Source organism: Haemaphysalis longicornis, unplaced genomic scaffold, assembly GCF_048455015.1.
Source record: "Haemaphysalis longicornis isolate Haplotype H1 unplaced genomic scaffold, Haemaphysalis longicornis Haplotype H1 scaffold_9, whole genome shotgun sequence".
NCBI classification, from domain to species: Eukaryota; Metazoa; Arthropoda; class Arachnida; order Ixodida; family Ixodidae; genus Haemaphysalis; species Haemaphysalis longicornis.
The window spans coordinates 2,189,137-2,212,591 of record NW_027526460.1 but is presented as its reverse complement, the minus strand read 5'-3'; the positions used below and the strand labels follow the sequence as shown (position 1 = coordinate 2,212,591).

The 23,455-nt window shown below is 51.6% G+C and overlaps 2 protein-coding genes across 2 annotated transcripts in view; both read right to left on the bottom strand.

Annotated features, from left to right (window-relative positions):
- The window catches only part of LOC144152612 (E3 ubiquitin-protein ligase SHPRH), a 1,006,539-nt gene that overhangs the window by 924,673 nt on the left and 58,411 nt on the right, over positions 1–23,455 (bottom strand). The gene's annotated exons all lie outside the window — the stretch shown is intronic.
- Positions 10,404–12,785, bottom strand: LOC144152613 (uncharacterized). The gene has a single exon (XM_077683949.1). It carries the CDS (start codon positions 12,783–12,785, stop codon positions 10,497–10,499), a length of 2,289 nt encoding a protein of 762 aa, XP_077540075.1. The 3' UTR covers positions 10,404–10,496.

The window sequence follows — 23,455 nt, the reverse complement described above, 5'->3', positions numbered from 1 at the left end:
CCACGAGTAGGTGTTGTTGGGAGTGCCTGCCTCAAGAAAAAAATGTGGTTAAGGAGGTCCCGGGATTTGAACCCGAGACCTTTACGCCCCAAAACCGGCAACCTAACTACTAGGCCACCCCACTAACTTTGCTTACAGGAGTAATGGCAATAATAACAGTAACAATGCATCTCTATTTACACGAATAAATAAGGGCACAGTTGAGATGAAAGCACGAGAGCCCAGCCGAGGGTGACTACATTGTCCCACATTGACGCGCTGACGCATAAATATATAGGAAAAAGACCGGTTGCAGGTAAAGGAAAAGTTTGTAGCATGAGAAAATATCTCATAGGACATCTAGAAAAACACGCCAATAGCAATTTGCGGACGGCAATATGCAAAGCATGCATGCGACCAGACGAGAAGAATCAAAAGTAACCCGAGGAGTACGGGGTTACCAGCGGCGGGGAACAACAAAATGTGTAGCCAGCCAATTGGAAAGAAAAATATCTTTTGTTAGCATGAAGCGCGCACCCTGTCGTAAATGATGACAACACAAATTTCTGTAGTTTTGTCGTATTTTCGCGTGTCGTACTGTCGTCTTGTCATATTCTTGTCGTGACGGGATTCTGATGTTTTGTCGTGTGTCCTATTCCTGTCCTTACTTTGAAGTTCCTTCTTGCGGAATTCCTGTGTTGTCGTGATACTGATGTTCCATCAGAAGTCGCACATGGTTTGAATATTATTGCCCATTGTGAAGGGTAGCGTAAATGGCAGTTCTGTTGTGACTACAGGAATGTTTGTCGTTGAGAAAATTCACTTTGTCGTTACAACAGGAATGTGTGTCTTAACAACAGATGGCTTTGTCGTAATAACAGGACTTATGTTGTCACAACAAAGATTTTTTTTTGTCGTACGACAAGAATTCTTGCTAGGTTTTTGCGGTATTCCTGTTGTGACTTTAGACTGGGCAACACCTTCAAGGAAAAAGGACAGATAGAAATTTGCACAAGTACTTCATCCAAATGGATTAATTTTCAAGAGGAAAAAATAAAGTGACGTGCCAACAAATTTAGGCGCCCATAGCGCGCAAAAGGCATTATTCCATCTCGCCTTCCCATGCCGCCTGATTAGGAGACTAGCAGGCCAGTGCACACATAGGGTTGGGAGGTTGGAGGGGGAGGAGGAATAAAAATCTCATTGAGCAGTCAGTGTTGTTGGGTTGACCGCGAGGTTGAGGACCTCCTTAGTCCAGGAAGCCCTGGCTCTTGGCAGCCTGTCTCGCCCGCTCTACCAGATGTTGTTGGTGATCCGGGTTGGAGCTGGTCAATCGACCCTCCCACTGCTCAAATGAGGGATTGGGATTTGGGTCAAGGGATGGTGTGTGGCGGCACTCCCATACCATGTGGTAGAGAGAGCATGGCTCTATGCAGAATTTACAAGTGTATGTGTACAATGTCGCATGCATTGAGTGTAGTAATGCACCATGTGGAAATGTTAGTTTGTAACTGTCTGTAGATGACCGTGTCTTCGCGAGACATGTCGGGATGTGGAGGCGGAAAGGTTCTTCGTCCCAAGCGGTAGTGGGCCAGGATGTCACTGTACCTTCTGGGGATTATTTCTTGTGTTGGGCTTATGGAAGGACTGGCTGACATCCCAGAAGGAGGCGCCCGGTGTGTATGAGCTCGGGCTGAGGCATGAGTCGCCTCATTCCCTTCCAGTGATGAATGAGGCGGTGTCCATATGATAAACATTTCGGGTAAATCAGGGTGGGCCGATAAAATTTTTGCTGCTGTTGATAAAATGCGTCCAATTTGGAAGTTTCGACAGGCTGTCTGGGAGTCTGGTATGATGGTGACATGTTCTTTGCCAGTGGTGCACGGGCAATGGCTGCTTCTTCGGCGGTGTCGATGTCCTTGGTAGGTATAGAAGTAGAAGCTAGCTACAGTCTCTGATTATTGACTATGTTGATGGCGTGGGCTGGTCGACTGGTGTAAAGTGATGCGTCTGCGTACGTAACGTCAGGCCGTTACCACGTATGCAGTTCGAAGAGCTTGAACTCTGGCCTTGCGTCGTGCTTTGTTGTGGAGCGGGTGCATATTTCTTGGTACCGGGGCGACAGTGATGTTCTCTCTAACATGCAGAGGAATGCGTTAAGGAAATAATAAGCGGACGAAAAAAAAATCCATGACGATTACTGTACTCCGTAATGCGAAATTTCTGCACTGCGCGAACTGCAGTCTTCTCGGCCACGGCGCATATCTGTCAGGAAGTAATCGCGTGATCAGCGATTAGGAATCGAACCAGGGAATCGTTGTAGGAATCGAACCAGGGCCCCTCGCGTTATGAAACGGACGTCTATCCGATGGCACTGTCATCTTTCAACAGCGGAGCGGTTGCTGCTGGCCGTAATGTGTGCGGTGTGCAGCGTCATCAGAAAACGCCTGCGCCAGTTACACCCGCCGCTCACCGCTCACATGAGCATGCGCCTCCTGGGGAGCGCCCGGCGTCGTCCAGGCTTGCGCGTGGCACTCGCGAAAAAATACCGACAAAACTGTTCACGTGCGTCCGCGCCTCAAGGGTGAGCACAAGACAGCTAGCGCTACTGACGCCCAGTTCACGAAGCCCGTTTTCACCGGATCTAGCGCGCGCTGACGCGTTCCATTTTGGGAGAAATGTGAAAGCCTGCGTACAAAACGATGTCTTGCATGAGGAGGACGACGATTGGGAACGATTGGGGTTGGGAACTCCGAGATGCTTTGCATCACCACATAGTTCCCTTCGGGGAGATGGTGTAATATTTTTCTTCCTCACTGCCATTCTGCTTATGGTGCCTGGAAAATGAGTGACCTCGGTTGCGGCGTCTGAAATTTGCGGGCGGGGCTCGCCGATCTGGAATATCTTCGTCGCGATTAAACTGAAGCGGTGAACGCACCAGCACGCCGACTCTCTCATGCTTTGAGGACTGATTTGTTTTTTTTTGTTTGTTTTTTTTTTTTGCGCTTTGTATGCGTCATATTTTTACCGTTACCGTGTTGGAAGTGTTCGTTGTAAAAGTAGGACGCTTTGAAAAACGTTCGGTATATCTGGACGCATGTCGCAGTGGGTGACCTATGAAAGTCATAAGTGCACCGAAATATGGTCGTTATAACCGACAGATGGTTATATCTGGGATCGTTATAAGTGGGTTCGACTGTATAAACATATACTGCGCTACCATCTCAATGGGGGCGCACAACTCTCCCTGTGGGTTCGTAACGCGGGCGTTGGCTTCAGAGATTGGTTAAGTTGAATTGGCTTGGGACTTCGGCAGTTTGGATTTCGGACTTTAGGAGGGTGGAGTGGGGACTTTGACTTAACTCAGTCTGCATGAAGAAAGCTTCGCTTTTTAACCATCTTTCTCTTAAAGAGGATGAGAGAGAGAGAGAGAGAGAGAGAGAGAGAGAGAGAGAGAGAGAGAGAGAGAGAGAGAGAGAGAGAGAGAGAGAGAGAGAGAGAGAGAGAGAGAGAGAGAGAGAGAGAGAGAGAGCTAGCTCCTGGACAGCCGTGCTGCTGGAGGCTTCTTCTGAGAGCTGGTTTCGAGTTACCCGGCAGACATCCGCACTAACTGCCGGTTCCGCCTTGGGAGGACATTATTGTGACAACGAACAAGCCACTACCAAAAAATGTCGCTCACGACAACCCGAGACGAAGGAAAAGGAATGTTAAATATCACCTCCTAGAACTAGCCAGTGGAGACAGAGATACCACAGCAAGTCGTACCCTGCATGTCTACACAGACGCCGCAGCTGAACATGACCGTGTCTCACTCTGCTGGTACATGTCCTGAAAAACGGAAGCGCAAATGCACATTTGCGCTTTGTCAAAATTTCCAGCCGAGAAGCCGGGCTAAGGGCCATCCTGCTTGCCTTGACTGAACATGCAGGCAAACGTTCAAGCACCCTCGGCCCTCCCGAACGCATAGTAATTTACACAGACTCAATGGACGCAATTCGAGCCCTTGGTTCACGCAAAACTACTAGCCGCGCTGTCCGCAGAACCAAGAAATTATTTGCTGAATGACAACAGAGTGGCCTGCAATACCAAATCCAATGGGTCCCTGACATGAAGGGATTCAAGGCAATGAAGAGGCCCACAGCATCGCGCCGAGCAAGACTGTTTAGAATCCGTTGATTCAGATGCGGAGACTGACATCGACACAGATGACGGTGCGGCTTTGGCGAAGGCCGAGCGCAACGCCGTTCTTCGAAACAAAATTCCGGAAGACCCCGACCCGTTGCCCCCCTGATTCAGCCGTTGGGCAACAGTGCGGCCAAGGCGTATAAGAACGGGCACGGCCCTTATGCCTAGTATGGCTCACTACTTCTTCGGGCGTGGAAACCCGTACAGCACTCCTAACTGCCAGAAATGTGATACCGGGGCCCTATGCAGTGCGCGACACCTCCTGTGGGAATGTGCGGCCCTCAGTGTTCCTAGAGGAGAACGCTGCCTGAGGACACTTGTCCCGCTATACGACCGGCAGACTACAAACTTTGGGTTAATCCAATTGGATCCCCACCTCAAAGGAAACACCTGCTGGACACTGCTGATTTTCATCAGGCACTGAGGACTGCTTCTAGCTGCCTGCCTTTCCCTGCTCCCCGACTTCCTATCCCATTTCCGACTCTTGACCGAGGCCTCCGGTCATGTCAAAGGGACTTCTCTCCCTCTTTTTTTTTTCTTTCAATAAACGTGTGTGCATTCATTCATTCAATTGAGAAGGTGGCCGAATTTTTTTTATGTTCCGAATGACACTTGGGACCTGGTGAATATTTAGTGCTCTGTCGCCGCAGGTGGTCGTTGCCAAGGCGATGGCTGCTTCATCCGCCGTTTCGGGCTTACGAGCAGGTACTATTGCCGACGCAAGTTCCCTGCCTCGTTGGGCCGTGACGCATATTGCGAAAGCATCGTGGTATGGTCACCGAGCAGCGTCTGTGCATCTTGTGTTGGGATCTTATGCATACGTATTTTCATAGGATTTCCTTCGATCTTGCCAGCTTCTTTGTGTGTGGTAAGTTACATGTTACGTGGTATGCGTGCTATAGCTATTGTTTCTGAGAGTTCCGGTGATAGTCTGGCTTTTCTGTCGGTGTCCACGATTTGGGTTTCGCTATAGTTGAGATAGCAGAGTGCTGCTCTGCCTGTAGGAGCGAGCTAGAGGCGGTTGAGTTCGCTGGCTTTGGGGGCTTCGGCCATCTTCTCCGACGGGCCGTGTATGCCTAATATAAGCAGCTTCTCGGTGGACGCCATGAAAGGGTGACCCACAGTGGTCTTGGTTGCTTTCCTAATCATTACGTTCAATTTTTCATTTTCGGCGTTTTTTAAGGCTGGGTGCAGGGTGCCAGACGGGGTCCTGCTGGTTATTAATTGATGCTTGGATGATCCATGAGGTGCCTTGTTCTTTGGGCCCCCTTCATTGGTTAACCCTTCTTTGGACCAGGGGGGCGACTTGTGTCACTGTTTGCCCCAGCTTGGGAAGGTTGGCTGAGGATTGGCTGCACCCGACCCGTTTTTGTGTATGGTAAGGCCGAGTACACGAAGGGAGTTGACCATGAGAATTTGCACTCTGTAAAGAGTGGCCCTGCGATCCGGATCAAGAACGTTGAGTGGTCATCCCCAATTTCGAGCCTTCAGCACGGGAAGTTTGGACTCCTCTGGAGCGCACTGGAGGCCGCAGGAGTCCAGGTATTTTGCCATTACTACTGCGACAGCCTCCTGCAGAGTGTCCTGTTGTTGTTAAGTCGTGTACGTGCTGTCGCAATAAAAAGCGACGCTCGAACCCAGGCCGTCAGAGCCAGTAGCCGAAATTCTACCTCGAGATTACAGAGGCCCAACGGCGGGCAGTAGCTCACTATAATAGCGAGTGAAGCGACGTCACGTACACGTCACGTGGGGGCGCTGTGCAGTGTTTGAAGCCATTGACGGCTATGAAGTAACCCCTGCTTTGGCCACCCTAGGGTAGAGTTCGGCATTGCGGGAGGTGCCTTCGTTCTACCGTGGACATGAAGGAACGAATTAATGAACGGACGGGTCAATAATTGTTAATTAATTAAATAATAATTAGTCTGCATGAAACAGCTGGTTGAAGCGCCGCAGTAAGATATCAGAATTCTTTATCGTTTTCACCTGCGCGGACTACTCGAATTTTTGGATAACGCAGGTAGTTTCTGTTATTATTTACTGTTTGCTATCGTAAAAAAAACTGTGGGGAAATTGTCCTGTTATTTTTTGTATGAAAAAAAGGCCATTCCCAGTATGAAACTTCCGATATGAAGTCAGAGGCGTGCTTACCGTAGCAAAGGCTTAAAAGACGGCTTTCTGGAACACTGAGTCATAGAGTTTCTTACAATATACATAGGGTTGTTCGTTTTCGGGTAAAGCCCAACTCTACCCGATTCGTACACCTCGAACATGTTTAAGGGGAATCGTGTTAAACGAGATTTCTCCCCAAATGGACCTTCTCAAACCAGCGATTTGCACAATCGTGCGCCGACGGTCCGCTGTCCTCAGCCAGTACTTACTATAAAAACAAGCCCTGCAAACACACCTTCCGAACTCGTCGAGTATCTGCATGACGCTGCCGCTCGCTACCTCGGGCTGGCGAATGCTGCGCTGACATTGTTGTGCCTCGCTAATGGAAGCTGTGTTGTTCAGGGAACTTCCTCCCCGTTGAGATACGTTCAGTGATCAGACAGGTCTCAAATGAAGACTAACGTGTTGCGAAAGCGGATGATAGTGCTTGTAAACAAGAACGATAGAAAAATCATGACCAGCGTTTGGTGAATATAATGTGTCATTTCTTAGAAGTTATCAATTTTCTTTTTTGTTATCATTACTGATTCATTTCCAAACAAACGCCAAATTTCGGAGAGCCTTTTTTAGAAAACCCTGATGTCCCACCGGTTACCAGCTTGAAATGACCATCAAAATTAACGCGCTAGAGTTAAGAAGATCGTGATACCGCCTAAAATAAACTGTGTGTATTACTTAGTACATCTGTAGATTTACCCCGAAAAAAACCCGAACCTTGGAATGGTTTTGCAAAAAAAAAAAAAAACGACTTCTCCCCGATTATTAGTTCGAAAAATAGCACCTGATTTAAAAATATATAAAATATATAAATATATAAAACCCGAAAACGAGCAAGCCTAAATATACACTAAAGAGAAATCTGGCGCTAGCGTATATGCAGCTTACATTAAGGCGGCCTGTATCGTCATGGGCCACCATTATAACGCACGCTCGCCTTACTTCCATCGTTGGCTTGGATTGAAACGTTTCGTGGCCGTAAATTCAAACTCGGTGCCACAAAAACGCCAACGAGAGTTCTTTGTTATATATGTAGAAAAAGAACACGCTGTTTTAAGGCTAAGAAAAAAAGAGGTCAAGCGTATTCGCGAGAGTGTCGGAACGGTTGTCCTGGCATATCAATGCGTAGTGAAAAAAGCAACCCCCACCCCCCTACCTTCCAAAAAAAAAAAACGCTTCAGGAACAGTAGCACTAATGTTCCCATAGCCCCCACGCCTACATGGATCCTCGGGCGCAGTTCCCTCTCTAGTATACTTCTCTAAGAAACTTTATGCACGGGGTGGCCCATTGGATGCCCCATAGATGAAAGAGAGCGATATCAAGGCGCAGTGCAGTGCGGATGACGGGGATAACAAAGAAAGGAGGAGGAAGAGAGTGGGGCGAAAAGAGGAAGCGTAAAGCGGAGTGCCGCACGCACGAGACGCTCCACTGCGGCGTCGGCGTATCACGCCGTGGACAATTCGCCGATGACTTCATCGGTAAGGCACGCGGGGAGAGCGTCCACCCATGTCGTCAATGGAAACACAGCGCAGCACGAACAAAGGTCTGCCTGCGGCAGCTAAGAGATGCCGCCACCATGCCTGCACGTGTCTCCCGAATTCCTCGCCCCGATCCATCGCAAAATCGAAACACCTCAAGAGCGGCGTGCACATCTCGCATCAATTGGGGAGTAGTATCGTAATCGTCAGTGAAGGTTTCTAAAAAAACTTGAAGCCGTTCCACTCAATGTGGAAGCTGTCGCAAGTGCGAAGCAGTGATTCGCCATGATGGGCTGTAGCGCCGTTATCCGCTCACTGCTACACCCTAACGCATTTCAGATTTCCCGCCTTCGCAGTGCTCGCGCGCCCCCTGCCTGAAACTGCGTCAGCGGGAGTTCTGTTCTCTTTGCGCTTTTCCTCCCGCACGTGCCGGCACTGCACTGCCACTTTTTTTTTTTTTCGCTTACTATCGAAAAAACCAACCCAACGGGCGTTCTTAACTAAAAGAACGCGGGCGCTGCTGGTTAATTACGTATATTTGGCGTAAATGTATAGTTTTCTTCGCGCTAAACAACGGGGAGATGTAGGACAAGCGACAGCCAGCGGTTCACGAGTTTCGAACGCTTATGAGTACATAAACTGCTTGGCTTTCGAAGCCTCTGGAGTACGTCGCGAACGACAGCGTTACCGCGGGACGACCTGTAGCTCTACTCGGGTCCCGCGTGCGAGCTACGACGACAAGGCGCTGCCCTAAAGTGCTCTGCACTTAAAAGAAACCGGCGTCTACAGCATGGGGTGCAGCGTTGCGGGCACGTTATAGATAGGCAATGTTGCTGTTAAAGGCAAGATGTCGGCCTTCTTCGTGGCCCTACCCGATCTGGAGTCCTGCCTTTAAATGGCGCTCCACGGCAAGCTCACTTGTGCTGCGGGAAAGCTGGGAAAACATCCAGCGAGGGATGTTTTCCCTCGCTGGATGCAGACGGTGCAGACGGTGATGACTGCAGCGAAGGGGCAGCTGGCCTTGTCTAGTAAAGCTAGAAACCTTGTGCTGATTGCCGCGGGGCTTAACGATGTTCTAAAGGGAGAGGAGGGAAAACTTGGCCAGGAGATAGCGAAGGGGGTAAAGGACCTGCGGGCGACGGCCCCAAATGTGCGCATTGCAGTCTGCACCGTGCCGGAGGTGATGAAGCAGGGCGTGCACACCGAACGGGCAGTACTCGCTGCTAACAGCGAGATCGTGAGGTGCGGCAGGGAACTTGGGCTTGAAGTGATAGACGTGAACAGGGTAGTGGGCAGCATCGGACATAGGCAAGCTTTTCAGTGGGACGGGATTCACTTCAGCCCCAGGCTAGGAAACAAGGTGGGGTGGCGCTTAGGTGGGAGAGCGGTAGCTTTTTTAGGGGGCCCTGCGCAGCTAAGGAAGGCAAACTAGGAGACAAAGGGGAAGCAAGAGACACATGCACACTCAACGCTGGGAGGCAGCCAGGCCTAGAGCTAAACGGAGAACCTACGGACGTAACTGAGAGCGTTGACAGAAGCCATTTAAGTGGAAACAATGGAGCAAACAATTCTGTAAAAGACAAAAACAGACCCCGTAAGCGGACAGGGAAAAACAAATGCAATAAATATTTAATCAGCTACATAAATATGCAGGGAGGCAGAAAGCCAGATAAGTGGGTGGAAATTCAAAACCAACTTGAACGGGAAGGAATAGACGTGTAAGCTTTAGCCGAGACTCACCTCCGGGACCTAAAAGCCCCACCTATCATAGACAATTATGTCAGGGAAGGTTGCAACAGGACCACAGGAATGAAGAAAGGGGGAGGTGTTGGCATGCTCATTAAACAAGGGACCGACTGGCAGAGAGTGCATGAAAGTTGTAAAGAGCATCTATGGGTTAGAGGCACCATAGAGGGGAAAAATACATGGTTAGGAGTGGTGTATCTGTGGACCGGAAGTAGTGCTAGGGAGGAAAATGAGGAAATGGTAAACTGTTTGAGAAGAGATATAAACGAGTTCAAAGATTCGGGCGAAATAATCATAGTTGGAGATATGAATGCCCTTATAGAAGGTTTGGATGGATACACAGACCACAACGGTTCTCTGGTGATAGATCTATGCCAGGAAAGCCGGCTTGTCATAGTAAACACGGAAAGCAAGTGTGACGAACAAATAACGTGGGAAAGCGGTAACAGACAGTCCACCATAGACTACAGTTTAGTATCCGAGACAGTATACGGAAGGCTGCGGGAAATGAGGATAGATGAAAATGGGACAGACAGCTTAGGAAGCGACCACAAGCGGTTTAGCTTGCACTTTGGAGGCGTAACCCGGACAAATGCAGAAATAGGTACAATAGGAGGAAATAATTTGAATAATGAGCAGTTAAAGATCATCGCTGATAGATTGGAAGATAAAATCAATAAATACCCAGGCAAAAATTGGGATTACGACGAAATGATTGCGTTCATAAATTAGGTAAGATGAATGAAGGAACGAAACCGATGGAAAGGGAAGAGAAAGCCGAGAAGCTGGTGGAATAAGGAAATAAAAGAGGCTATTGACCAGCGAAGAGAGAGAGAGAGACGGAACTTTATTCAGGCATCCGGCGTGCAAAGGACACGATTCCCGGCCACGCAGGGCTCGGTCGCGTCCCCTCTATCTAACCACCCTAAGTCGCAAAAGTCCTAGGGCGTCGGGCTTAGACCCCGAGGCGGTTGGTCTCGGCGTCCGCTCGAGCTACTCGGAGCGCTCCCGGCCGCCACCGTCGGCCCCCGACCCCCACCTCCCGCATGGGAGGGCGGAGTGCCGGGAGGGACGGGCGGGCGCGGGGCCCCCTTTCGCCTTTGCAGAGCCAGAGCCGCCTCGAGCCGCTGGATGGCCCTCCTCTGTTGTTGGGGCTCCGCAGAGCCCACGCATTCGCGCACGTCCGGTGGGTACGGGTCCTGTGGGTCCTGTCTATCCCCCCCACCGTCGCGCACTGCACAGTCACAGCCCCACATGATATGGGTCAGGGTCGCAGTTTCGCGTTCACACACACTGCACCGAGCACTCTCGTAGAGGTCCGGACACACGTGCCGCGCGAGCGCCGGCGTCAGAACAGTCTCTGTCTGTAATTGCCTGAGCTTCACCGCCTCCGCCCGAGACAGGTCCCGGTGCGGGAGCGGAAAAGCACGCCTCTGGTCCCGATGCCAACGAAGCACCCCGCCGTAGTCGGTGAGGGGCTCCGCTTCTTCGTCGTCGTCGATGTCAGTTGTTTCACCGCAGTCCTCGAGGGATGACGACAGCGGACGGGATGTCGCGACCCGGCACGTGGCGAGACCACGGGCCGCAGCGTCCGCCTCCTCGTTGCGGTTGCATAGTCCGGGTGCCAGCTCCCGGCCCGCGTGGGCCGGGAACCACTTGATGATCGTAGTCTTCGTGACCCCCTGCGCTGCAGCCCCCGTCGTCCGCCAGGACTCCAGGAGCCGCGCAGTGCCACCACACACCACGCCGCGAGCAAAGTTGCGGATGGCTGTCTTTGAGTCACTGAGCACCGTGCGCACACCGGGCAGGCCCAGGGCCAAGGCGATCGCCGCCTCCTCTGCCTGGCTCGCCGACCGGGCGCACACGCTGCCCGCCGTCAGTAGTTCACCGGTGGAGGCCCGCGCGGCCACCGCCACGAACGTGCACGGTCGCCCACGGCACTTGGCCGCGTCCACAAACACCGCACCGTCGTCCTCGCTGTACTGGTGAGCCAGCGCGCGCGCGCGCGCGGCCCGTCTGCCGGCATCCCTCTCTGGGTCCACGTTCCTCGGGAGCGGGTACACGATCAAACTTCTGGCGATCTCGTCCCGAAGAGGGACCAGCTCGTCCGCCTCCGAAACGCCGCCGGCAGCCGATGATGCCGTGGGCCCTCCGCAGCCACCCGTGTCAGGAGGCTGTAGGCCCGCTCGTGCCAGGATACGGCGTCCCACGGCAGTGCTGCCCAGGCGCGCCAGTTGCGATGCTCGTTGCGCCTCGCTAATCTCCGACAGGGTGTTGTGCACCCCCAGAGACAGCAAGGCCGACGTCTTCGTGCCGTTCAGGAGCCCCAAGGCCCCCGTGTAGGCCTTGCGGATGGCCGCGTCGATGCGCTGCCGCTCCCCCTTGGTCCAGCGGTGAAAGGCCCCCGCGTACGCCGCGTGGCTGACCACGAAGGCCTGCAGCAGCCGCAGGAGACTCGCCTCCCGCATGCCTCGCGAGCGGGAAGACACCCGCTTCACCAGGCGCGTCGCGATGCCCATCTTCGTCACGATGTGCTTGACCGCCGTGCCGTTGGTCCGGTGCGCGTCCACGAACATGCCCAGGACCCGAAGGCCCGAGACGTGCGGGATTGGCGCCCCGTCGCCGGCACGAACCACGATGGTGCGTTCCGCCTCCTCGGCGGCCCGCTTCCTCCACCGACCGGGCGGGGGCAGGATCAGGAGCTGCGACTTCTGCGGCGAACACCGAAGTCCCGTGCCCGAGAGCGCGGCCTCCACGGCGTCCACCGCCGACTGCAGCCCGGCCTCGACGTCGCCGTCGCTGCCGCCCGTTGCCCAGATAGTCACGTCGTCCGCGTAGATGCAGTACTTGATGGCCGGCCCGAGCTCCTCCAGTCGCCGCGCCACCTCGATCATGACTAGATTGAAGAGGAGCGGCGAGATCACCGAGCCTTGCGGGGTCCCCACGCTGCCCAGCTCGCGCTCCTCCAGCTTCGCTCCGCCGACCTCCAGCCGCGCCGTGCGCCGGGACAGGAACGAACGGATGTACTCGTAGGAACGGCGCCCCAGACCGAGGCGCGACGCCTGAGCCAGGATCGCAGAGTGCCGCACCTTGTCGAAGGCGCTCTGCAGGTCCAGGCCCAGAATCGCACGATTGTCCTTCTTCGGGAGTCCCCCGGGGGGCTCCAGGACCTCCCGCTGTAGCAGTAACATGGCGTCCTTGGTGCCAAGCTTCGCGCGGAAGCCCAGCATCGCGTCCGGGTACAACTCCTCTTGCTCCAGGTACCTCTGAAGAAAGGCGTCGAGAGAACATAGAGAAGCAAAAAGAACTGATATGAAACCAGAGGTAGTGAAGGAAAAGTGGGATGTCTACCGTGGGAAAAAACTAGAAGTGCAGAAAATGGTGCAAGCAAAGATAAAGCAGAAAAGCGAACAATGGATGGCAGAAATACGGAAGAAGGACAAAAGCGCATCCAAGAAGTTTTGGAACCATGTAAAATCACTAAGCTCAAAAAACGATAACCATCAAAAATTCCTGATTGATGAGGAGGGGGAACATTTAGAAGGAGAGCACGCGTTGGCGCATATTCATCGAGCGATTAGTGAGAAGTTTAGGACAATAGTGGTAGGGAAACCTGCACCGATAACATCAGCGCCACAAAATACTGCGGAAAGGGAAATAAGTTTGAGCAACCTTGATTGGAAAAAAGCAGAGCATAAGGTTTCCCCCCAGACAGCAGTGGGCCCGGACGGAATACCAATGCAACTGATAAACCTACTTGGACCTAAAAGTAAGGAATCGTTTATGAGGACAATAGATAAGGTGATAGAAAGCAAACAAATACCAGAGGACTGGTTAGAAAGTAGGATGAATTTAATATATAAAGGCAGAGGAGACAAAGCCAGTATTGATTCATACAGACCACTCACAGTTACGTCAGTGGTGTATAGATTCGTAATGCAGGCGATAAAATCAGAAATTCAAGCATGGATGGAAGAAAATGAAATGCTTGGGGAACTGCAGAATGGATTTAGACAAGACAGGCGACTGGATGACAATCTGTTCGTGATAACGCAATGCATTGAAATTGCGAAAGCACAGAATAGACCACTATGGATTACATTCTTGGACATTAAAGGGGCATATGACAACGTAAACAGAGAACGGCTGTGGAGAATGCTGAAACTTCAGGGATTAGATGACGAGTTAGTACAGTTCCTTATAGCAATCTATAAAGACAATGGAGTGCACCTTACTTGGGAAGGACAGAAATGCGCCCAGCAGGCCAACATCCATCGGGGACTGAAATAGGGGTGCCCTTTGCGCCCAATACTGTTCATGCTTTACATGGCAGGGTTAGAAAAGAAACTGGAAGAAAGTCAAGTAGGGCTTAGCCTAACCCATATGCTGCAAGGCGAAGTGGTACAACAGCATATTCCGGGAATGTTATACGCAGACGACATTGTTCTTTTAGCTGATAACCAAACCAATATGCAGCGGCTAATAAATATTTGCGGCCAGGAAGCCACTGACCTCGGGTTAAATTTCAGTGCAGAAAAATCAGGAATAATGGTTTTCAATGACGCTACCACCGACGTAGTGTCTATCCAGCAAGGCGAATTACCTAGAGTGAAGGAATATAAATATTTGGGAGTGTGGATAAACGAAGGGGATAACTACTTAAGTACTCACGAGGAGCAACTTAAGGTTAAGGGAAAGCGAAACGCAGCTATAATGAAGCATAGAGCTCTGTGGGAGTATAAAAAATATGAAGTAGTAAGAGGAATGTGGAAAGGAGTAATGGTTCCGGGTCTCACGTTTGCGAATGCCGTACTCTGCTTAAAATCAGACGTTCTATCAGGCCTTGAAGTAAACCAGAGAACGGTAGGACGTTTGGCCTTAGGCGCGCATCGTAAAACAACTAACGAAGCAGTTCAGGGAGATATGGGCTGGGCGTCGTTTGAAGTTAGAGAAGCTCAGAGTAAAATATGCTTTGAGATGAGGTTGAGGGCAATGGATCAACGAAGGTGGGCAGCTAAGGTTTTTATTTATTTTATTTATTTATTCAAAAATACCCCTAAAGGTACCTATACTTGAAAAGCGTGGACACGCAGTGGTTAAGAAAGACTAGAAGGCTAAGGATGAAATACAGAAAGAATAGCGGAGAATCCAAAACAGCCAAGGTAACCAAAAAAGAGGCAAGGCAGGTTGAAACGAATAAATGGAGGGCAAAAATGGAAGCTAAAACGTCGTTAGAGATGTACAGGGCTGAGAAGATGAACATCAGAAAGGAAAATTTCTACGATAATTCCCAGGGCAGTGCTTTGCTTTTTGAGGCTAGAGCAGGTTGCCTGCGAACTAAGAGTTTTGTGAGGAAGTATTCACAAAATGATGGGGTATGTGTGGTCTGCGGAAAAGAAACAGAAACTATGCGGCACATAGTGTTAGAATGTGAGGGTATCCATCCAAATCTACATGAAGGGAATATTGGGCTTCCAGAAGCCCTAGGATTTAAGGGTATCAGAGAGGAAGTTAACTTCAAGGCTGTCGAGGGGACGAAAAGAAGATGAGAATGCTGGTGGACGAAAAGCAGAGCGGGGAATATTGCCTAGGACAGTTACCACCTGTAACAGGGAAAAGAAAGTATTTCGGGCCTAATAACCTTTACTGCCTGCCCTAAGCAGCGCTAGTATTAAACCAAGAGTGTAAAACATGGTTATATTAGTCCTTTTTGGTAAGATGACATGTCATCACCCCGCTTCAAAGGGGAAACCAATAGGAATCATCATCATCATCAGGGAAACTACTACTACGCTTGCGTTGGCTGATGATTCGAATGAACATGATTCGTGATAATTTGGGCTGGACGAGGTAGACCGTACTAAACCGTGCGAACGCTGAGCTATCAAGCTATGTTTAGTCGCCTGTGCACTTTGCTATTCGTTGTTTTTACTCACGCCCAAGGCGCGTACGCAGTGATAGCAGGGTGCAGTGACGAATGCCCCGTACCTGCAGTGCGCCGGCCTAGCTGCACTGTCAACAATTTTGACATCCTGCCCTGGCACGATGCAAGACACCGTGCTCGTCCATTCCAACTCCCCCCGTGTCATTCCCTTTTTCCTAGAAGCGAAGTTCGAGAGATGCGCGCCAGTGAATGTCACTTAAAGGAAACGAGAAAAACGATGAAAACTTCGATGTTGAGTTTTGATTTATGCCACAATACAATATAATGAAATTTGCGGCAGGGGGCAAAACGAGGGTCTGAATTGCCACTGTCAAATCCAGGCACCCCTGTATGCACGCGGGCGGTTTGAACTTCAGTGTCATACGCGGCTGAGGTCTGCCACATGCTACTTTCACTCTTCCGCCTCTTTTAGAACGTCCATAATTGAGCGAATTTTATTCCAGTAAGGATGGCGAGAGCGACGCAGATGCTGAGAATAAGAATAGGCGCAGGCTAGATATAGTGTCGCTCAGAAGTATTAAGTCCTTTGAAGAAGGGAGCGGCCTGTTAGAACTCGGAGAAAACCCAAAGCACGCACGTAAAGCTCTTAGATCAAAGCATCCCCCTAAGCGGAAGGAAATGTGCCTTCCCTAAATGAGGAGTAGGGCTTAGATAGCAAAAAAAAAAAAGCGTGGGGAGAAGGGAAAGACAATGTGTCGTCTTCCCCGCATAACACTTACGCGGAACACCAAGGTGCGGCGCCTGCCTGTCTAAACGCACGGTGGCGTAATAAAAAAAGGGGGGGAGTGGATGAACCCGATGCTTCACTTGCGTCATTCTCTTGCGGGGAGCTGTACCATAAAAACTTCCCCTGCACAAAGGGATCTTCGGTGTTTCAACGCTACGTTCTGTATGAAAGAGTGAAAGACGTCGTGTCAGTGCGCACCCCGCCGAACATGACAAGCTTTTGGAGAAAGAATAGCGAGCACGACGGCGGGTGGATAATATGTAAATTATCTACGCGCAGTCTGTCCGCAGGCCTGCGTAGAATCATGCGCTATGGTTCAAAGATGGTCCCCCAACACGCCGTTTCTTCCAGGTTTCATTTTGCTTTTTTCGGGCACTGCTTAGTACACATTAGAGTCTTCAAACCTTACGGGTTATTTTTATTGAATACCTTCACCTCTGTTGCGTTTCCGCTTTCAGAAGAGAACTGCAGAGCTTAATACTTACCCGTGTTTGACAGCGGGAGCGGCCCGTATTCTACGGAAGTGTGCACTGAAAGCAGGCTTTCCTGCAAGATTCATTGTTATGCCGATCTCCTGTCGAGCGGCTCCTCACTTAAAAACGCATGGGCGTTTCCCGAGACTCTGCTGGCATGCATCCTTGTTCACTTCGATCGTGCTTTTTTTCTTTTTCATTCCTCACGACTGGCCAAATCTCTCCCGTAAAAATAATGCGCACCTCCCGTTCTTTTTCTCCAAAGGGTCCCGGTGCACTTAAAAGGCTTCAATAATCTTGAGCGGGGTAAATATTTACCCCCTTCCTCGAGCGAGGCTTACGAAAGCGGCGTTCTCGCTCGTGTTGCCCCCTGTGTACGGGAACGGGGTCGCTTGTGTGCGACTGCGTTCATGCGCTCGCAGAAGCTGGAGTGATTGATCGAGAGCAATATAGCACACGCTCGGCCGCACTGCGCAAAATTTGAAAGCAACCGAGCTGTTTCTCTTTCCGCATTAATTATCCGTGTGCTTGTTTATTTGCCGCTGTATAGTACGCGTGGCCCGTTTCAGCTCATACTTCCTTTGGTGGCTGAGTGCACGCGCCGTAATCTACATATACATTGCTACGGCTCACTTGACTTCAAGGTTCCTTCGCCGTGATGGAAGAAACATGTGACAATTGAAAGGAATGGCAGAGGCCGTCGGGTGTGTACATTGTAGGGAATAATCCTTCCAACTCGACATGCCAGCCAGCAAGCAGGTAACCAAATCCGGCTGCGAGCGAGGTATCAAGCGATGATCAATACGCTATTCATTGCTGGCCAATCACCCAAGTGGCTGGGAGTTGTGTGGGACTGCTTGCTTTACACCAGACGGCCCCCCGCATTTGTGTAGCAATGCATTGGTCCATCAAAAAGGGCTCAGGTTTAACACCGCCAAACCTGGCTGTCACGAGCGAGAGCGAAGACTACGCACACGGTGTTTCGTGAAAGTTTGCCTTCGCTTGAGGTTTCGCAGCCTGCAGTCTAGCTGCATCTACTGCATGATCGGATTCAGCCTCTCGCTTGCGCTGAAGGGCACGCAGCCCAGCCGGAGCGCAACCGATGGCAAGACTGAGGGACCAAGCGCCCCAGCACTGCAAAACTTTTCGCGAGCCTCTTCTCTTTGTGTCAAACGTTCTCTTGGCTCGAGTCTGAGCATTCTCCCTCTGAATAATGGTGTTTGTTATCTTTTAGGTCGGTTTAGGGGCGGTGCGCGGCATATTAACCCGTTTAATTACTTTGGGATTGTAACGCAAGTGCCTGGCTTGTACCCATTTCGGAGCGGAATATCGCCCGCATATATGGACTTAAAATTACCGTTGGTCACGCATGCTGTTTGTCCACGCACTGCGTCTGATGCTGGCCCACCTCCTCTCCTACTTGCCAAAGATGCTTTTCTCCGTGGGGACGCCTACTCATCTCCGTACGGCTGTAGTTGAGTGCTTCTCTTGCAGATTCTTGCTTTCTCCACAAGGCGTGGCACCGCACAGGCAAAGTTTATAGGCAGCGCTTTTAGTGAGAGTATATCAAAAGAGTATATGCCTCGTGGCATCCAAAGCTTTCTAAAAAATGTTCTCTTTTTTCAAATCCTCTTACATCGCCTTAGTTTATATTTGCCCAGCGTATGACGAGGGTGGTAGCAGTCATGACACGGAATTGCCGCGTTGCGTGCGTCCCAATAAGCTCTCATCTCTTTCCACCTTCTTCTCTGAAAGAAAGAGCGGGTAGTGTTTACGCAGTACAAACCTTCGAACGAAGGCACTCCACTGTGAAGACGATTTGCGCCCTAAAGGCGGGTCTTTGGCGCGCGTATTTATAGCGCACTCGTGGCCGGTGCGCTATAGACGCCCACTCTTTTGTTTTTCTTCTTGCACGCTCTCTTTACAACCTTGTCGCTCAACCGTCGAAGGAGCGCGCTCCCGAATTCGAAGGCATCCTTATGGCAGTTTACGACGGCCAGCAGCCAAATACGACGCAGTCCCATCCCCGAACACGCAAGAGGACTCCCGGTGAACATATGCGAGCGCACGCTCGCAACGCGAGACTCATCCGCGTGCATCACGAGTCACGACTTCTCGTGAAGTGGCGCCTACCAACGCGGGCCTACTGCGGAGCGCCCCGTATCCTCCTCAGGGCCGCCTTCTCACCCTTGCTTGTGTGCGTAAGGCGCTTCTGGCCCGCGCAAGGGCCTCTCGGAGCTACCAACGAAGAGGCGAAAAGGAGGCAAACGCGGAAAAAGTCGCCCCTTGTATCCAGCTGACCGAGTTATTCGCAGCTGCTGTCAGATTGCTGTCCCCCGCAGGCGCCGCTCGCCCCTCCCTATCGGGGGTTCGGGCCCGCCATGGGCTGACCGCTTTGTGTGGAGTCTCGTGAAATGACGAGGGTTGAAACGAGACGGAGAGCGGCGCTGAAAGAATGGGGACGCGTAACGCCTTTCTTCCCCCGTCCCTGTAAGTTCCCCTTCCCCGGCTCCTATTTTATCTGGCTGGTTGGCTGCGCTTTTCAGAGCGCCCAATAACCGCTCTTACGCAACACATCCTGTTTCTAGACGCGGGGGGAGTGGACATTGAGTGCTGCGGCAGTCGCGCGTCAAGAAACGAGTAGGATAGGCACGGGCAACGTGGAACGCCTAGAGTCAGGCCTTTGTCTTTTTAGAGAGCAGGGAAAAAAAAGTATTTTTATGCGCCCTTTATGCCGAGCGCAACCGCGCAGAAAGTTGGCAAACGCAACGATAATGGGGCAAGCGCAGCTGCGGTCCACGCGGAGAGCAGTTCTCAGAGCAGAGTTTTGTATCTGATGGCGAAAAGACTGTCTGTGCAGACGTTGTTGCGACGCCCAGCAATCGTGGATGAGTCTAAACTTTTGTACGAGTGCCCAAAATAGGTGCGTGGCCACAATCGCGTATTCGAGATGAGGACGGCATAGCAGGGAACACAGAGGCGACAACGCGAGCATTCGTGCGCATAACGCTTCCTCTGCGACTATTGTCTCACTCTCTTCACCTCTGATGGGCAACACCAACTCGTCCGACAGCAAATCGCAGCTCTACTGTAATAACTGGCTCTCGTTGCATTTCTCGGGAATTACGAGCCCTTTATTCCCTGACGTCACACATGTATTTCCGCCTAATTAGGTGCACGCGGTGCACAACTGCTCCCCCATGCTTAATGAGGGCTGAGTCCTCCTAAAATTTCCGTGCGGGTCTGTGGAGCAAAGAAGCGCGTACATGCGATGCAGCAGGCCACGTAGATCGCTGAATGTCCCAGCAACCTTTGACGCAAGAACAGAAGCCTCTTGAACGGTGAATTCTATAGGCAATAGCTGGCCCGTGTAGATCAGGTGCGATCGATGCCGCTGTGTCCGCCCTGACGTTCTCCGTTATACAGTAGTGGGCAGGGATCCACTGAAGCTCTACACTACATTATCGTGTGCCTGTACAACTTTCAGGTGCAACACATTAATGTTGAAAATAAAGTTTCTTTCGGGTAAGATGTCAGACACTGAAGTGCCGCCCGAGGATCCGTGAAAATGCCCACTGGCGTGCTGGTTGCTGGATGATGTAGGCGAAAGCAGCGCTCAGTGCGGCAAGTTCGCTGACCGCAGACGTTGCCCTATGGCTGGGCGTTGCGCTGAAGGAGGTACGTGTTGACGAAAACCTGATCCATACTGCAAATGAAGCGGCTTAAATGGGCCCATCGGGCTCTATATTTTTGTGAGATCAGTTCCAAGGCATCCAGGCAAGGTCAGGGCATCTAAGAGCATGGGGAAAGCATCCTTCGTTGACGTGCACATGCTAAATCGCGGATTCGCCGTTGACGCCCACTGTAACCCAGACCTGTGTTCTACGAAGACAAAAGTAGTCTTCAACCTTGAAGCACAGACTGCGCTCTCTTCCATCTTGGCGTCGGTTTCCTTCGGCATCATTCCGCCCACTTATTTCCGCGGACTGCAGTGTGCCCGTGTAACGAAGGAAGCAGACGTCGATGGATGCCGCCGCCTTCCCCGTTGCCAATCTTCCCCCGAAAAGGACGGCGTGTGCGCGCTGTTCCGCAGACACTGCCCAGCTCCCCTTCCTTTTGCTCGGGGGTAGTGCACGCCGACAGTTGGCGTTTGGGGCACCGTGTCCTCTCCGAAGCTAAATACGCGCTCCGCAAAGGGGGCGCCAGGGCACGGAAAGGAAGACGCACTGGTCGGTGGGTTGCAGCGCAATACCGTTCGCGACAGTCGCTCTAGGTTTCTCGCATGCGTGCCGTATCTCCTTCTTCGCGGAAGGATCCTCCTCTATTCCGCCCCGAACACGGGCAATGATGTTCCGCTCCCATACAAGCGCTCTGCGCGTTCACCAAACTTCGCGTAATGTGACGCCAACTTTGGATCCGTACAGTGTGGACTCCCGTTCCCTTGTTCAGTGCTTCGGGGCCTGCTTATCTCGCAGTTATAGGCGACGCCTTTGTGGCGCGGGACCCACGTCGCGCCCCTCCTTGTTCTCTCCGGGACGCTCTGCTCTCTTGACGTCTCGCGAGTTCGTTGCGTCATCGGGCCGTGATGGATCGTCGCCAACTGATCCAAGTTTCTCCCTCGGCGGAGCAGGCCGTGGGGAAAGAGGAACACAAAGGCACCCGGGTCAGGGCTTCTGCAGCCCACACTGAGCCGCGAAACACTTTCTCGCTTCCTTGGGGATCCTGCAGCCCCTCCCGCTTTCTCGTCCCGGGCCCATTCCTTTTGTCTCTGCGGTCGTCGAGCACGACAGAGAACGCGTTTTTCGTGATCATCCGTGGATCGACCTTGTTTAACTCAGCCTCGAAATAAAGATGCGCCGAACTTCCTTGGACGCCCCTTTTCTTTGGAAACATGAGCTTCTTGGCCTTTTCCACCTCTTTTGCGCTGCACGTGGACGTCGGAATCGGGCGGACGAGCCGTACGAGCCTTCTTGAACGATTCACGGCGCCCGGCGAGCGTGTGGATCCTTTGGCGGGAGATATGCGTGACGTCCGCCTGTGCGGGTGCGCACTTTGTTCGGGCGTCCTTTGTGCGCCCTCCAGTCGGCAGGGAGCCACTGTTCTCGCCTTGTGGGAGGCGCGCGGGCCATTGTTGTTGTAACGGTTTGGACAGCTCCTTGCGCTTGACCTCCAGGGATCGCTTGATTGATTGCGGCGGCGGGCCGGGGAACAGATGTGTGTCACAAGGTTAGAACCGGGGGCGCGGAGAAGTTGCACTTTCGGGCAGTTGGCTGAGGCGAAAACTTTTTTAAAAAGACGCGCTGCGGTGCCACTCTCCCCTGCATCCCCCTCCACTGCCGACGTTCCTTTCTCGAAACTTCACACTTTGGCAATCAACGCGCGCGTCTAGTGGTGCGGTGCTACTTTAAGCGCAGCTTGTGTGCCTACGCTTCCATGTAGCATTTTCTATGTCCACGAACACAAACTCCGCGCGCGTCTTTGAAGTGCGAGGCGTTGGAAAACTAACGTCCCAATGCGTGTGCTAATAACGCGTTAACGTCGCCACCAATGTCGCGCAGTGTTCCAAACAATGTGGACCTCAAAGTAGCACGTCTCACCACTTGGAAGCTGAATATGCACCTTGAGTAAGCTATTTGGGAATAGCCACCATTTTCAAGATCTCAACATGACTTAGACTTCAAGCTTAGTTATAGGTCTCATCCCTTCGATGTACATTTGGAGCAGATCACAAGGGATGTCGCTGTCAATGTTGAACGTGAGTGAGTGAATGCACTTTATTTCAACGAGCTTGAGGCGCTGATAGTTGGGCGCCCCCGTCTCTTTAGAAATAAAATTGCTCGTACTTTTCACCGAAATTCTGTGTCACCTCTATGTCACCCAACTTCACAGGGGTAAACGGCTCAAGGTTGTTCTCCTCTAGCTGGGATGACCCCGGAAGAATTTTAGTAATCTGTGTTCGCATACCTTAACACGGCAGACCTCAATGAATTCAGATGCTTCACTCATAAAGACAGTTCGCGCTGCTAACCTGTATTTCACCTACCACCAAATGACGTTCAGCACATGGTTGCCGGTAAGCATCACCCGCAATGGGTGTTTTTGTTAGGTTCTCTTGCTGCTTCGAATGCCCGAAACACCGGACTCCACAAGGCGTACAGGCTAGTGTACATACTATTTTTAAAGCGAAGCTTTCTATGTCTAACTGATGGCGTCTTCTGCAGTCCAACTCAAAACCTGCTGCAGGAAAGCCACCTTTCTCGGACTATGACGATGATCGTGATTCGTGGGTGAAGTGAAAGGAAAAAAAAAACTATTTCTGTGGTAGGAATTTAACCTACGTCCCTCGAGTTATGGAGCCGACGCTTATCCGATTCGCCGTTCCGACGCGGTCGAAGCCTAAAGCGAAGCTTTCTATCTCTCACAGATGGCGTCTTCTGTAGTACACCTCGAAACCCACTAAGGAAAGCATACTTCCACCTATAAAGCGTACTCTGCCTCAAATGTACTGTTTCACAGGTGAAGCCTGCTTTAGGTTTTCGTATCAACCCAGGAATTCCCCACGAGACAGCTTCGCGTTCAACTACCGCCATCCCCACCGTGGTGGCTCAGGGGGACTAAGGCATTGTGCTGCTGAGCCCAAGGTTGCGAGTTCAATGCCCCGCCGCAACGGCCGCTTTTTTGGTGGAGGCGAACTGCGAAAACGTCCGCGTGTGTTGAAGATTTCGGCGCATGTTAAAGATCCTCAAGTTGTCCAAA

Coding starts and splice junctions, on each gene's coding strand:
- LOC144152613 (XM_077683949.1), bottom strand. CDS start 12,785: ATGCTGGGCTTCCGCGCGAAGCTTGGCACCAAGGACGCCATGTTACTG.